General features: G+C 39.6%; 1 protein-coding gene across 1 annotated transcript in view; it reads right to left on the bottom strand.

Moving 5' to 3' along the window:
- MYO1E (myosin IE) overlaps positions 1 to 16,926 on the bottom strand; it is a 158,906-nt gene that overhangs the window by 84,956 nt on the left and 57,024 nt on the right. Inside the window, exons 11-16 of the mRNA XM_042783283.1 lie at positions 13,949 to 14,029; positions 13,567 to 13,653; positions 11,471 to 11,557; positions 10,277 to 10,444; positions 8,843 to 8,928; positions 6,389 to 6,470 (exon numbers count right to left, since the gene is read on the bottom strand). Coding sequence (XP_042639217.1) covers positions 6,389 to 6,470; positions 8,843 to 8,928; positions 10,277 to 10,444; positions 11,471 to 11,557; positions 13,567 to 13,653; positions 13,949 to 14,029 — 591 coding nt within the window. The remainder of the gene's footprint in view (positions 1 to 6,388; positions 6,471 to 8,842; positions 8,929 to 10,276; positions 10,445 to 11,470; positions 11,558 to 13,566; positions 13,654 to 13,948; positions 14,030 to 16,926) is intronic.

Raw genomic sequence — 16,926 nt, 5'->3', positions numbered from 1 at the left:
AAAAAAAAAATCAGCCTGATCAAACACCCCCATCTCCTCTAGCACATCCAATCCTATTAGAAGTCCAGACTCACTCAGACAACACTGCAGCCTAGCCCACCTTGGTCAGCTCTGAGTTAGATTCTGTTTCCCTATAGCATCAATTCTTGGGTCAATTTCAATACTGGTTCCTTCCAGCCATAACAACTTAAAATTCAGAGATGCCTCAAAATCAAGTGTTATTACTTCTGCTCCCATTTGTAATCAAGATCATGGGAGTTTCCACCAACTGAATAGTCTATTAATTATATCATATACATCAGTTTTAAGTTTTATTATAATATAATAAAATACATGAGCACCTTGGACATAAATTTTACTCCCAAGGGACTCAGGATTCCTTTAAATGTCAACACCTCAGGGATATCATTAAGATGATTCCTAATGACATCTATATAATATTGTGGATGTAAAAGATCTGAGAGACTGGGCCATGGCTCTGTATCTCTCAAAAGTGTCTTTCAGGGAATGTATAAAATAAATCCATAGTATTTGTTGCTTATAGGAATTTTCCCCATTTTCTTATGAATAAAATGCAAAAGTTGCAAATCTACAACTTGCTAGACCATATAACAGGATAGTATTGTTGCTAATTTAGCCATAACCCCCAAAGTTGAAGCCCATACACCCAATGACCTGTATCTTTCACAGCATCTCTGTTCTCTACCAGTGTCCTTCAACTCTGTAGCCTTCAAATCATGTTGTACTGTATCTACATTCTGATAACAAATGCCAGTTCAACTTTCTTAGCATTCTCAGACTACTCTTCTATTCCACATACAATTAGATTATTGACTGAAGCTTTTATTTTTACCACTTCAAACATTCGAGCTTATGTTTAATTATAACCATATTCTCAATTATCAAATACTTAATCATCAGAATAAGGAACATCTGACAAATAATAGCCGGGAGATTTGGTCCTGACCAATGTACCTCATGCAGAGCCACCACGTCTGTCAGTGGAGGTTTGCGTGTTGCAATGATGTTGAACAGGTCTCAGTGGAGTTTCAGACTAAGACAGACCACCAACAAAGGCCTAGTAACCTACTGAAAAACAGCCAGTGAAAATCCTATGGGTCACATCTATCGAATCTCATTGCACAAAGAGTCAAAATGAATCAGGGGACAATTTGACAACAGCTAATAACAAAGGCAACATTATGATAAATGGAGAAAAGATTGAAATTGTCAAGGATTTCATTTTAGTTGGATCTACAAACAATGCCCATGGAAGCAGCAGTCAAGAAATCAAATGACATACTGCATTGGGCAAAGCTACTGCAAAAAACCTCTTTAAAGTGCTCCCAAGCAAAGACGTCAACTTGAAGATTAAGGTACATCTGACCCAAGCCATGGTATTTGTAATTGCCTTAATGCATGTGGAAGCTGGACAATGGATAAGGAAGATCGAAGAAGAACTGATGCATCTGAATTGTGGTGTTGGTGAAGAATGTTGAATATACCACGGACTGCCAGAAGAACAAATAACTCTGTCTCAGAAGAAGTATAGCCAGAATGCTCCTTAGAAGTGAGACTGGAGACACTTGATCTCATGTACTGTGGGCATGTTATCAGGAGGGACCAATCCCTGGAGAAGGACTTCATGCTTGGTCAAGTAAAGGGTCAGGGAGAAAGAGGAAGCCCTTCAATGACATGGATTGACACAGTGGCTGCAATAATGCTCAAACATAACGACGATGGTGGGGATGGTGTAGGATCAGGCAGTATATGGCTCTTTTTTATGTAGGGTTTCTTTGAGTCAGAACTTACTAACAACAGCAGCAATAATTGTAGTTTCTAAAAGCCAACCTTATCAACTGAAGGCAAGGCAATGCTGTGCCCTTTCTCCTTAGAACTTTTCCTATCCTCACCGTCTTATCTCACCCTGCCTAGTTTCCCTGGATAAGCAATGGCCCAAGTACCCCACCTCCTTTTGCTCTGCATTTTACTAGAACTTTTGCAGATATTCCAAAAATGAAGCATTATTCTGTATCTGAATCTCTTTTGCTCCTTTCACGCTAAGTTCTCCCTTCCCTTCCGTATTTATCTGCTCTCTATTTGCATCCTTCCTCACACTCGACATCTCCATCTCCAATGATTGCCCTTAACCTTTGAGTTCCTTTTATGACATCAGGTTCTTTGCTTCATCATTAACAGCAGCCTTCTTTTGCAATATCTACTAAACAGCATAATATTAAATTGCACTCTAAATATTCTCATGTGTTATAGGTAGCAACTGTTGTCATTTTGAGCTTTCTGGTTTGCTAGACTCTACATAAACGATTACCCTGTAATACATATTAAGTATCTCTTAAGGTCTTCAGGAATAGCTAATTATAAGGAAAAACAGCAACATTTTAAAACTAAAAAGCAAATTGCAGATTTTTATATATTTGGCACCCTATCTATTGATATTACACCAAGACACACTTGTGTGTGATTTAAGGGCTATTTATGCCTTGTTGTTGTTGCTGTTGTTATGTGCCGTCGAGTCGGACCCGACTCATAGCGACCCCTCCTTGGATTTCCGAGGCAGTATCACTACGGAAGAAGATTGCCCCATCTCCTTCCAAGAGTGGCTGGTGGGTTTCAACTGCCAGCCTTCTGCTTAGCAGTCAAGTCCCTTTAAAGGTATTGTTCTCCTGTTATATGTTAAATTAAGTTAAACAAATCTAAATTTGATAACTTTTGACATCTGAATGGTATGTGAAAAGGACAAGTAAGAAGTAATACCCTCAATGAGAGACATCTCTCTCATTGAGTGAAGAAAAGCCCAAGATAACGTTTGATACTTTTTGAGCAAGAAGAATATTTAGCTATTATGATATGTACCTTTCTTTTTATCTCAGTAATTAGAAGAAACAAATACAAACAACTCTTTGACTTTCTTGAATCTTAAACTTTCAAGAGTATTCATTGAGAAGCCAAATACTTGTTAAACTTTTCATGCCAGCAGGAACGCCCCACTAGATATTCACATGGGCAAAGACTGACACTTTGTTCACCCTCTATATGCAGCAATTAATACCATTCCTAGTGCACAGTAAGAGTAAGGTGTTCAACAAATATTTGTTGAAGAACGGATGGATACCAAAATGGAGCAGAGGTAGCCAGCCTAAGGAACAAAACCACTTATCCACTACATGAAAGCAACATTCTTTTAAGAATTCAGACTTCTAGCTAAGTAGTTTTAGCTGCCATTGAGTTGCTGTCCCCTGCTCATGGCACCCCATGCATAACAGAACGAAAAAGTCCTGCCTCATTCTCATAATCAGTTGCAGTGAAATATCCTAGAAGCAAACTAGGAACTACAGCATGAAGCTTTTTACAAACCCCTCCCACTCAGAGCATTACACACAGCAGCACTGGCTGAGGGGGACGGAATATGACATTTTCTTCTATCATAAAATAGGCACAGCAGTGCTCCTGGCACAGTGTTGACTGAGTTTTACTTACTGTGCCTCTCCCTGAGATTAAGAACTCTTTTCTCCACTGCTCCATAAATCATTATTTGATGCTAAATACTGTGGTTGGTATATAAAAGATGCTGACAGTGACCAAAGCTGTTCACTTTCTTAGGAGGAGGACTGAACATTCTGAGTGTGTAGATATGCCCTCAAGGTGGAGAAATCATGGAAATAGCCTATCTATTCTGCAAGGGTTGTAACAAGGAGAATCTCACTCCTACACAGAGGCAGAGGGTCAGGTCCACTGAGGCCATATAATCCACCAAAGAGGTTATAATGGAGGAATGGCGTGTGGAGTTCAACCCCTGCTAAATATGCTGGATAATTTCAGGTGACCTCCCTACATGATGGCTTGAAACTTGCAATCCTAAACATTTGGGTACAGCCCAGGAAGGTGGCAATTTTGGGCATTCAACAAGACAAGGATATAAAGGAAAGAAAAGGGTCAAGTCTTCCAAATAAAAAAAAAAAAAAAACAATTCCACTCCCATTGGGTCAATTCTGATTCATAGAGACTCTATAGGACAGAGTAGAATTGCCCCATAGGGTTTCCAAGGCTGTAAATCTTTATGGAAACAGGCTGCCCCATCTTTCTTCCACAGAGTGGCTGGTGAGTTCGAACCACTGACCTTGTGGTTAGTAGCCAAATGCTTTAACCACTACACCACCAGAACTCCTTCAAATACTGCAAGGAGAGAAAAATGTCCCTAGCCTCTCCTTCTTTTTATAAGGAATAAACTTGGCTGAGAATCCAGAACACTTGAAAGTGAGTCATGGCAACCTTGATGATCTGGACCCCTTGGATCTGAATGTGACCATCTTGTGACTAGATTTTCCAACCCAGAGCTAACCCTTATTCAAGACCTTGAAATGAAGGCATGAGTCAGAAACCGCTCAGACATTACTACCTGGGCCTCATGAGAATTCCACCTGCTCTCTCCTGCAACTGTCTGCTCTAGGGAACCTAACTCAGTTACTATCTCAGGGCTACTCAATTTCTCTCACTCTTTGTACATCAGGTTCCTGAAACCCAGCAGGCTTTACCCTCCAACTCAAATTCCAGCTTGCAACTGACTTCCTCCACAAAACCCAGGCTCCTCTTAACTGGAATGTTCTCATGGCTGTGAACTTTTGCCAACTATTTCCAGTATCCCAGCCCTCATGAGGGAGCTCTGGTAGCATAGTGGCTAAGACACTTGCCTGCTAATCAGACGGCTGGCGGTTCAAACCCACCAGCCACACCTTGGAAGGAAGGTTGGGCAATCCTACTTCCGTAGTGATATTGCCTCAGAAACCCAAGGAGGGGTCGCTATGAGTCAGGGCCGACTCGACGGCACATGACAACAACAACAACAACAGCCCTCATGAAGTTTACCATCGGCTTGGGAAGCAGTCTTTCATACACGAAACAGGAAAGAAAGAGCCAAGGAACAGAATGGACAATAACAACTATAGGTGCCCATAAAACTGGGTTTATCCAAGAGGGCACTGTGGAGAAGGATGGGTATGATTTGGGCACACAAAGCAAGAGTGTCTAGGGAGGGAGCAAGAATGTGCAAATATAAATGTCCACAAAGAATTTAGCAGGGACGAACAGGATGGCAGACAGAAAGGGGACTGACCAAGTAAATGTAACAGGAGCTGGGACACATTTTGTGTTCACTTTGTTTCAGACACTATGCTAAATGTTTTCGAGGGATTATCGAATTTAGTCATCATAGCAACCCCTCAATATATAGGTATTTAAGAACTCTATCTTACAGATAAAGCAAGAGGCACGGAGAGGTTAGCTCACATGCTGACAATCATGTGTTAAAGCCAGAGCTGGGATTTGAAACCAGACTAGCATATCTCTGTGCCCTTTACTGCTAACTACTTAATCTCTTTGGATATAAAATTGGGTAGGAGGAGCCTTGGTGGTGCAGTGGTTAAGCACTTGGCTATTAAAGGCTTGGCTGCTAACTGAGAGGTTGGTGGTTCAAACCCACTAGCTGCTCTGCCACAGAAAGATGTGGCATCTACTTCTGTAAAGATTACAGCCCTGGAAACTCTATGAGGGTGTACTACTCTACTTTATAGGGTCACTACAGGTTGGAATAGACTTGATGACAATGAGTTTGGCTTTTGGTTTTTTAATTTAACTGGTATGCCTTTTTTTTTTTTAATGGTTCAGTGACTATTTCTGCAAGTGTTACATTATTAAGTGTGTTTGACTCAACCTTTCAATTTAGAGCAACCTCTCAATCAGGGAGCATGGATTTTGCCAGACAGTGATTCCGATGATACAGTACACTGCCTACGGGGACTCCCACAAAACACTATGAGAATATGAATGAATTTCTTCTGACTTTGAGATATATGTGGCCAGATGTGCTGAAATTCACAGCAAGGAGGAGCCTGTAATACCCAGAAAGGAGGGATGCATAAAATGCCCCCATAAAACCCAATAGAAATTTAGGTACTCAACAGCACTTAACAACAACAACAAAGTTCTATAGCTGGCAAGTTTTCAGGCCTGGCATGAAAAACTGTCATCAAAATTGAAAACATGGCACCAAATCACAGAATTTCTCTGAGAGTTTAACATGAATTCTTTCAGATTCAGTTTAATGCCATTTCTTCTTAGAAAGTAGCTGATTACTATTTGCTAACTACTGAGCTGTGAAGGTGCTTAATATCTTTAGGGGTTTTAGTACAGCCAAGTCAAACTCAGCTTGTACCCTGTACCCTTTTCTCAACTGCAGTATTACTTATGGGCATCTCTGTAACCATCCTCTTACACCTCACTGACCTCATCCTGGCCCAGGGATGCAGTTCTTGACTCCTAGAAAAAACCTAGCTCTTATAGGAATCTATAAACTACCCAAAATAGAACAAACCTTTATTTTGCTTCCGGCAGTAGTTGGGCGCCCTTTCTTTTCAGCTTGCAGATTTTCCGGAAATAAAGACTTTATGAAAGGTCTGGAAAAGGAGAAAGAGAATGGATTAGCAATCAGTAAGTACCTTGTGAGTTGAAAGCTTGTGTCCATAGAGAAAGAGTGGAAGGCTGTCCAGAAGCACATAATCTTGGCTACAGAAAGGCTATCCCACTCACAGGACACTCCATCGAGATTTGACTCAAGAAAATGAGCAGAAGACAATAGAAATAAGGAGAAAGAATTCTAAGATACAAGCACTTTAGCATCCAAGACTGAAGAAATAATTTTAACACTTCTGCCATTTGAATTTTCTCACTCACTGAACTGAGGTACACACCTTGATGTTAAAACACAATAGAGGGAAGTCTGCATGGGTTTGTTAAGATGAACAAGATAGACAGGAGCTCAGGGAATTGTATGAATTGCCTGGATCCAGTGCCAATTCTGCTTTGCTCGAGGGCAGGTTTCTCAGCCCTAGCGATATTGATGTTTTGCACTGGAACATTCTTTGTTGTGGGGACCACCCTCCACACTGCAGGTTGTTTAGCAGGATCCTAGGGGCCTATCCACTAGATGCCAGTAGCACACTTCTTCTACCCTCCCATTCCTACACTGAAAATCTAAATAAAGCATGTCTTGGAGCCTGGCATATTCTTCACAGATAAGCACTTTTTAACCCAATACACATGTTTTGCACTGAAAAACTGTGATTTTGAGTCTGGGTAACTGTAAGTGAAACCATAACAGATCACTAAAAATGCTTTGTTTGCTTATATATTTTCAATAGAGTTATAATCAAGCCACATTTATTTACGTGCCTCCTCATTTATCATCAAGGCAGGACAGGGACAACGTCTTAAGTCAGTTTTGTACCCCAGGTGTCTGCAGTACAGCCTAGTACACATTAGGTGCTTAATAAATATATAGTGACTGAATGAATAAAGTGATCCATGTAAACGAGCAATCTGTTATACAGACTCATATTCACTCACTCCTAAATGACATTTAGGACATTTTGAGCTTTGTAAGAAATGTCTCCAGAATCTGCATCTAACTTGACCGACACAAATACAGATTTTTGCAGTAATTATGTTTACAAAGCAACAGACTATGTCTATAGGTCAGGAGTTATATGGAAGCATCAATAAATACTCTCTAATTTGCCCAGGAATTTTAATTAAAAAAAGAAATTTCTGGAAGCAAGTGTTCACCTGACTGCTATGAAAACCACAGTTGAAAACTTGTGGCTTACCTGACCCTCTCAGGTTTTACATGTTTTGAATTGAGAGTAGTGTAGAATCTCAGAGTATAGATATGAATACAAGGAACTATGGCAAGAGAGATGAGAGCAAGGGTGGGAGAGGAAAGATAGTTAAACAAAGCAGAACAACTTCTGACCGTGGCCTGAAATGGAAAGCCACAGAAGCTAGGCTTCTGTTACCAGGCTTGTTGCATTGATTAGAGAAGTTCACCGTGATCGCTATGAGAGGTCAAGCAATGGAGATTGAAAGGGCAGCTTTCGTTGGAGGCAGCTCTAAAAACTCCACAATCTGTTAGTCTGTGCTATGTTGTACTTGCCCAGCACACATAGGTCTGATCATATAAATTATGTCTCTTTACCCATTACCCTGGATCTTGGGGACCTTTGCAGGGAAGAGAAAAGGAAAGGAAATAGCAGAATTGGTCCTTAAGAAATATTTAAGTCAAAGAAAGTAATCAATGTCACTGAATTTATACATGTAGAAATTGTTGAATTGGTTCATCTTGCTGTGTATATTTTCAACACCACCAACAAAATAAATAAAATAATTTTAACACTTAAAAATTTTTAACTCATGCAGCTTGCAAGGGGGATACTCCCTACTACTTCTACCCTGATAGCTTTGATAGGATCGTAAGAATTAATGTGGATCTCCAAGCAAACCCCTAGCTAGTTGCCTCTCTCTGAGTTTTTATTTCCCAAGTGTTTCAGAGAGTCAGGGTAATTTGGATCATTCTAAACCATCAGGCATTTTAAAAAACTGAGTGACCACAGGGAAAATTTGGGGTGATGTGCCAAGGCCAAAGTATCATAGAACCAGGCTGTTCCATTCTTGGATGATAAGAAATGACCACCCCAACCCAACTGCAGGATGGTCACCTCTTCTTGATAGTACCGTAGGAATGCAATTAGGGTCCCTTGAGCATGTAGATGGCATTTGATGTTTGAATGCAGGGAAATGAAATGTTAGGGGCACAAGGGAAAGACAGAATAGAAAAAGGAAAGCTCTTTTAAGCACCAATTTGTCCAATTATAACCCAGCCCCAACAGTACAAAAGAACACAATCCTGACCAATCAAATACCACACATTTGTTTTAATATTGCAAGTTTGATCAAACCAACATCCACATCGGATGAGGCTAGACACACTTACAGCTCACTGCTCTGCATAAGCTCGATCAGATCCATAAAAAGCACATCGCGGTTCCGCTCACAAAACCCATCCATGTCATAGGATACCTGGGCAAGAATGGAAAGAGATCTAATTTTATCCTTTATGTATTTCACTGAACAAAAAACAGGGCTGAAATTTATACTCAAATCACAATAAAAATATTTTTAAAAATAGAAACAGAATTGGCAAGGCTATCCTCTCCTGTATGTGTCTGTTTCCTGATGTAGCATTTAAGATTTCATCATGAACTTTCATCACAGACACATTATGGCTGTGATGCCTCATTTTCACTTGTCAGCTGACTTAGCTGGGGGTGGCCTGCAGATGCTGATGAATGGCATCTGGTGACTAGATGACCTAGATGACCTGTGACCAGGATTCCAGATCTCAAGATCACGTACCCCCCTTCTTCAGTGGATCTACTGGGATTGTCTAAGTAATAAACTTAATGCTTTCCCTAGATTTTAGTTAATACACAATAAAAATAAAACCCTCATGCTCATTAGTCCATTACAATGGGTTGTGTCATCTAAGGCTTTGCAATTTCTCCCAATAGTGATGCCAGAAGAGTTGCACCAATTCACCACAAACTCACACTAACCAGAGAGCACGGTTAACAAGAGACTAGTTGGGGTAAAAGGTGAGATTAGTAGATTTCCACAGCACCAAGAGGTCCCCAAGAACAATAATCTCAACTTACTTATCTTCTTATCACCAGTGTCTACACAGTGCCTGGCACCCAGTAGGCAGCCAACACTCATGCCTTTGATGAGAACAAACACCAAAAGTGACCCCCTAGCCCTTTATTAATACAGGTCTGTGATTGTAGCAGAGTCCCAAGGTGGCACAAACAGTTAAGTGCTTGGCTACTAATCAAAAGGTTGGCGGTTCAAAATCACCTAGAGGTGCCTCAGAAGAAAGGCCTGGCAATCTACTTCTGAAAAGTCAGCCACTGAAAACCCTCTGGAGCATAGTTCTACTCTGATTACCCATGGGGTCACCATGAGTTGGAACTGACTCCACAGCAACTGCTTTTACTCTCCTTTTTTTTTTGGGGGGGTGGGGTGGGTTCTGATTGCAGCAGGAGGAAAGACAGTGATGCCCAAGAGTATTTTGACTCTATATTACTTCAGCAATTAATATATGTTCCAGAGTGAGTCATGTTTTAAACAGAATACAGAGTGGACAATACTATCTTTTGTTCTGCCCCCAAAGCCTAGATACTTCATAGGTCCTACTTGTTAAGTGAATAAAATTAAGTGAATAAAATATAGTGAGGAGATGAAACTATATGAGCATTGATACAGTTTGTCATATAAGAACACAGATTACAGACCGAAAGGCTTAAAACTGGTAGATAGTGAAAAGGAGAACTTGGCCCTTTCCTGTTGAATCTCTGTGCTCTGGTCATACCTTCCCAGCATAATGGTGAATAATGAAGCCTTGGTTCCAGCTGTTGAAATGCTCATGGTTCCCAATCTGCATCTGGAGTTTCTGGAGCAGTGTCTGATCCGCACCCTCACCCACAGCGTGCATCGTGGCACATACGTCATCCAGGATGCTCATGATCCCAGGAGGGTTCTGAGGGGACCAAGAAGGCAAAGCCCACATCACTGACCTCCAAAATATACAAAACTTATTGTGCCCTTTCTTAAGTAAGGGTACAGCTAGACTTAAGATACCATCTTAAAAGTCAGCCTTCCACTTGAGCAAGAATGCAATTAATAGTCTCAAATGGGGGACTCACTATTTAGATCTGAAGATGAAAGAAAGTACTTTTTTTTTTTTTTCCAAAAGGCTATCTGATTCCCTGCAGTTTTATTCATTCACTGATTATTATCAGCTCTCTAGTACTTATACTAAGTAGACTTTAAAAACATTAAGGAAAAATAAAAATGTTTTTCTTTGGACTTAGTTCATTTCTTAATGGTCTATCTCAGCCTGTTATCTGTATAAAGCATCATTTATACAGTAACACATACACGCTATACACAGTCTATTGTGTATTACTTTTTATAATGTTATACTACTTTATAGACATTTCTTGTGTTTTACATAGTCTTTATACTTCTTATTTTAGTGGCTCTATTCATCCACTCCAACACAATATAGTCTATTTAATGACTGCATTATCTAAGGATATTTTCATTGTATTTGGGGGCTATTATTAAAAAAAATACTGTAAATTACAGTTTAAATACTGTCTAAAGTTTTTAATACTGTCTAAATTGCTTTTAATTATTCTTTTAAATAATTTATCAGGGATAAATTCCTAGAAACTATGTGATTGGGCTAGAAGGTGGGGGTAGATTTATGGGCCTTCATAGGCTAGGCCATCTACATAAGTGATAGTTGTGTTTTCTTAGGATTTACCAACAACTTTCATTTGTAAGTTGACAATTTACTCGTACCCACATGTACATATTTACCAAAAGACTAAAACTTACTATTCTAGTTTCCCACATATACAAAAATACACAAAATTAATGTAGTTGCTAAAATTCTTTGTAAATCAAAGTTTTCATTTCACTTATTCTATGACAGACAACAAAAGCTCTCTTCATGTAAACCTGTAAGCAGAGAAGAAATACATTGAGAAATACTTACAACTTTGTTCTCTATGAGGTCACATACGATTTTGTTATTAAAGTACTCAATGGGTGTCCATCTTATTCCCTCTTGAACGTATTCCTCCTGAAATACAGAAAGCAGGGATTCACATTATACTAGATTCACTGGAGCTGTGCACAGATAGCTATCAGAGGCACATACATCACCATGAAAGAGAAAAACCTGAATGCCCTCAAACAAAGATTTGAAACTTAAATTTTGTCTTTTTCCCTAAGAGGTGATACCAAAGGAATTATTCACTGCTTGGTCATCATTATATTCAGGCTGAACCATATGAAATTGCTATCATACAACAGTTTTTGGCAGACAAAAATGGCAATTTCATATGGCATAGCATATAGGTCTCTTTGAATTTAATACAGGACATGAATACCGGTTAGCATCTAGAGTACTGGAGGAGAAAGTCCCTCACTTAGGTCAGTTGTTCATTTAACATGATGAACAGCACACTGTCTGGTTTTCCTCCTTTCTCACTGTTCTCGCTCTGCTTGTTTTCTTGCTGGCTTTGTTCATGCCATATCTTCGCATGATGAAGAGGACAGCCTCAGTGCCCAGTCTCCCAACCTTCTTGTTTTCTCAATCCTCATTCTCTAGGCTTTAAATAGCACCCATAGACCAATGACTCTTGAATTTATTTCTTTAGTCTAGACCCCTCCACAAGAAGCTCTGGTAGTGTAGTGCCTAGGGGACTTGACTGTTAATCAGAAGGCTGGTGGTTCAAACCCACCAGCCACTCCTCAGAAGGAAGGTTGGGCAATCTACTTTCATAGTGATACTGCCTCAGCAACCCAAGGAAGGGTTGCTATGAGTTAGGTCTGACTTGAAGGCACAGAACAACAACAACAGACCCCTCCACTGAGGTCAAACTCATACATATATATACCTAGTTGCCCAACTGGAATTTCCACTTAGATGTATAATCAGCCTCTCACACCAACCATGTTCAGAACATAGTTTTGATTCTACACATTCCATCTTATCCAACGAATTCCTCTCCTAATCTTACCCTTCAGTAAATGGTCTCACCATGGGCCTTTTCATTCAGGCTACCAATCTAAGTATGATTCCTCTCTTTCCTTCTTAGCTTATTGCTAATCATTTTCAGCAAGTTCTGTTGGTTCACTCTCCAAAATGTATATTAAATATGACCACTTCTCACCGGTGTCAGCTCGACTGCTACCATCCTTATCTAAATCTCCACCATTCTTGCTCAGTCTACTGCAGTATCCTAACTTGTATTAAACTTCTACTTCTTTTTGCTTTCTCTTGCCTCACTCCACTCCTTGAGTCTATAGAACCAGTAACCTTTTTAAAAACATGAAACACAAATCAGATCACATTACTCCCCCTCTCAAAATCTCAAAATCCGCCAATGGTTTCCAGCACAGATACCATGAAATCCAGTCTTTTCCTCACCCTACAATATATCCAATGTGCTCTCGCCCCTATCTACTTTCTTCCTTGGTTGTTTTGCTCTACATGGAGGTGGAGAACTGGTATTCCAGAGGTTTATGTAAAAACAATAAAGAATCATTAATGTTTCTTAAGCAGAGGCATAAACATTCCCCAAAACTAAACATGCATGAAATTGTCTTTAATAGGATATTGGGAATAAGAGGGAAGAAACTAAAGGAAGACATATACCTCAAGTCAAAATTAGAATACTAACTATGTCAAAAATGTATTTATTTTTAAGGAAGACTGGGAATGGAGCAAATCTGAGAAAACCAAATTTTTCCTTTGGAACACAGTATACACCATAGACAATTGGGGTTGGAACTAAGTCTCCATTTTCCACTTGGTCAATGAGTCAGAGCGTAGTAAAAACAGCCAGTCAAACGTCCAACTTAACAATATCACTTGCTTAGAGGAGAAAGAAAAAGCAGCAGATGGTGTTTATATTTCACAGACCAAAATGCCATAATAGCATATGGTTTTCCTGCCTTACTTTATTAGGTACATTTTATATATAAGACTGAAACTTGAATCTGTTATCAAAAGGGAGAAGCCTATATCCTTTAAAACAAAACAAATTAGAAATAGAACAAGATGAAGGAACAGGGATTGCTTACCTGCTCTGCCTTTAATGTCAGCTCAATAAAAATCTGCTGTAATTTTTCATTAACAAAATTGATACAAAACTGTTCAAAGCCATTTTTCTGTGAAAAAAAAATTTAAACAGTTACTCATATACAAATGCTTCTAAAAATCATTTTAAAGTTATTTCTTGAGTGCTTTAGTGAAATGTTTCAGCGTGAAAAACCTAAGAGAAATTTTAGAAGTAGCAGTAGAAAGAAGCATAGTTTATATTTAAGAGAAACTAATTCAGCAAGGTACATGAAGAACTCATGAAGGCAAATATGAGCTATATTTTTTTCCATTGCCTAGAAATAGTTCTTGCAAGTCAGATGATATCACTTTCCTCCAAACCCCAATTATTCAAAGTGGTCTTACTTGAAATATCTCAAAGCCATAGATGTCCAGGACGCCAATGTTGTATTCTTCATGGTCCTTCTCCATTGCTTTATTGATGGACTAGGAGAAAGTAAACAACATGGTAATAAACTCCTTGTTATTCATATAGAAATGTGGGTTTGTGTGCAGGAAAGAGAAGCAAGATTGAACATGGCAAATACTTCTATCCATTAGAAATGGATGATGATGATCACAGGTGAATTGCAGCTTAAGAAAGGTGTCAATGCCAATACAAGTATTTTGGAAAATTACACAATCTACAAATTATTATAGGAGGAAAAACTGTTTGTTTAATGATGAAACCCACTAACTGCTGGCACTTAGTTTTTCTCAAGAAGTTTTGAAAATCAGGAGAAAATGTCATCTTGGATGATTTTAATGTAAGTCTTTTTCATATGACAAACCAACATTACCAGATCTGTAGATCTCTAAATATCACATCCCAAGTCACCCATTCAACAGTGATCTAATGATCACATAACACAATGCACCAGGGATGCCAAGGAAAAGAGAGTCCTTGTTCTCAGGAGCTTATAGAAAGGGTGGGCAGACTATGGAAAATAATAACAATGATTACTGCCAAAATGAAAACAGCTTACGTGCATTTAACATTTACCTTTGCTAAGTGCTTTTCATGTGTTGTTTCAACTCATTTTCACGACAGTTCTTACAACAGTGAAACTACCATCATGCCCATTTTTCAGGTATAGACACTGAGGCTTGCCTCAAGTCACACTAGCAAGAGGCAGACCCTTAGGATTAAATTTAGGCAGTATAATGCCTAAAAGGAGCTCTGGTGGCACTGTGGTTAAGGCTGCTAACCAAAATGTCAGAGGTTTGAACCCACCAGCCACTCTGTGGGAAAAAGATGTGGCATTCTGCTTCTGTAATGATTCATTCACAGCCCTGGAAATTCTATGGGGTAGTTTTACTTTGTCCTATAGGATTGCCATGAGTTGGAATTGATTGATGGCAGTGGGTTTTTTTTTTTTTTTTTTAAAGTGGGATTATGCCTAAAGCAATTCTTCATCATTATGAGAAGAAACCAAACCAAACCAAACTCACTGCTGTGGAGTCAGATGCAACTCATAACGACCCCTCCTTGGGTTTCCAAGGCAGTTATCTCTACGGAAGTAGATTGCCCAACCTTCCTTCCAAGGAGTGGCTGGTGGGTTTGAACTGCCAGCCTTCTGGTTAGCAGTCTAATGCCACCAGAGTCAGTGCAATTCAACAGCACAGACTTAATGATGAAAGGATGTGTGTAGGGAATGGGTATTGATGAGGGCAGCTGGAGGTAGGAGTGCACGAGGGAGGAATACAGGACTGGGCACACAGTGCCCAGTAAATGTCAGCTCTAATTAGTGTCACTTACATGGAGCATCCTTTCCCTTCTACTACAAAAAATCAAAGGATGACAGAACAGAAATCAGGTGGGAAGTCCAGCACTGGAAGGTACTCTGAACAGAGACAAAGGATGTGGGTTCTAGTCTCAACTCTGGACAATTCTCTTGCTGAATGGCCTTGGACAAATCCACCAATACTCTCACCTAAGATTCCCTTTTAGATAAAATGAAGGGTCTAGACAAGCCAAAAGCATAACTAATGTTTAGTAAGTCCGTGGGTGGTACCCTACAGCTGAATGATTGGCAGTTGCTTTGAATCCACCCAGAGGTGCCTTGGAAGATAGGCTTGGAGATATGCTTCCGAAAGGCTACAGCTTGCAAACCCTATAGAAGTAGTTCTACTCCACACAGTTAGGGACTCTGTGAGTCAGAATCACCTTGACAGTAACTAACAACAATGTTTAGTATGATTCTGACTTTTCCAAGCACTCTTATGCGACCCTTAAAATAGCCACAAAAGTAGACAAAATAATTTCTGTACCCTACCTTATCCTAACACACCTGACCAACTTCAAGCCTCATAGGTGTTGATGCTTAATTCAAACACAGACTTTTTAGTTCTAATGACTGTATTGTTGACCCTAGGCTACGGTCCCACTAAGTCCTTCTAGGTTGAATATATAAAACGCAGCAGAGCAGAATGGCTACAAGAAGTCAACCAAATTATGTAGGCTCATTTCCTAGATCTTTCACTCAATAGTATCATGACTTTGGGCGAGTTCCTTAGCTTCTCTGTGTATCAGTTAATTTATCTGTAAAAGAGAGGTAATACCTAAGGCACACACTTATAAGAATTAAGTGGGTCCCCCACCACCACCAAAATACTTCAAACAGTACTTGGCACACAGTAAGTGCTATGTAAGTGTTTGCCATTATTCTTCTAACATTTAAAGACTACAATAATTAACATAGATGGTCACTGACAGCTCTATACTGCTAAAAGAAAAATTTGATCTCAGCATATAAATATATATGTATAATTATGCCATAATCAAAATCATCTGTGACAGTTTTCCTATATATATATATATATATATATATAAAGTCTTAGATACTGCTCCTTTCAGAACGTGTAGCCTAACTCCTCTTTCCTTACATGTGAGCTAAGAAGCTCTGGTGGCACTGTCGTTAAAGCATGGGGCTGCTAACCAAAAGGTCAGCAGTTTGAAGCCACTCTTTGTAAGAAAGATTAGGCAATCTGCTTTCATAAAGATTTATAGCCTTGGAAACCTTACAGGGCAGTTTTATTCTGTCCTATAGGGTTGCTATTCTATCCTGTTGTTGTTGTTGTTATGTGCCATCGAGTTGGACCCGACTCATAGCGACCCCTCTTGGGTTTCCGAGGCAGTATCACTATGGAAGTAGATTGCCCCATCATCCTTCCAAGGAGTGGCTGGTGGGTTTGAACCGCCAGCCTTCTGGTTAGCAGTCAAGTGCCTTAGGCACTATGCTACCAGAGCTCCGCTATTCTATCCTACAGGGTTGTTACGAGTTGGAATCAACTTGATGGCAGTGGGCTGTTACGTATGAGCTACACTTAGTGACTTGCTTCTA

This window comes from Orycteropus afer, unplaced genomic scaffold, assembly GCF_000298275.1.
Source record: "Orycteropus afer afer isolate SDZICR_OR568_19922 unplaced genomic scaffold, OryAfe1.0 scaffold00015, whole genome shotgun sequence".
Classification (NCBI taxonomy): domain Eukaryota; kingdom Metazoa; phylum Chordata; class Mammalia; order Tubulidentata; family Orycteropodidae; genus Orycteropus; species Orycteropus afer.
The sequence above is the reverse complement of the archived record's forward strand: the minus strand, read 5'-3'. Positions and strand labels throughout refer to the sequence as shown.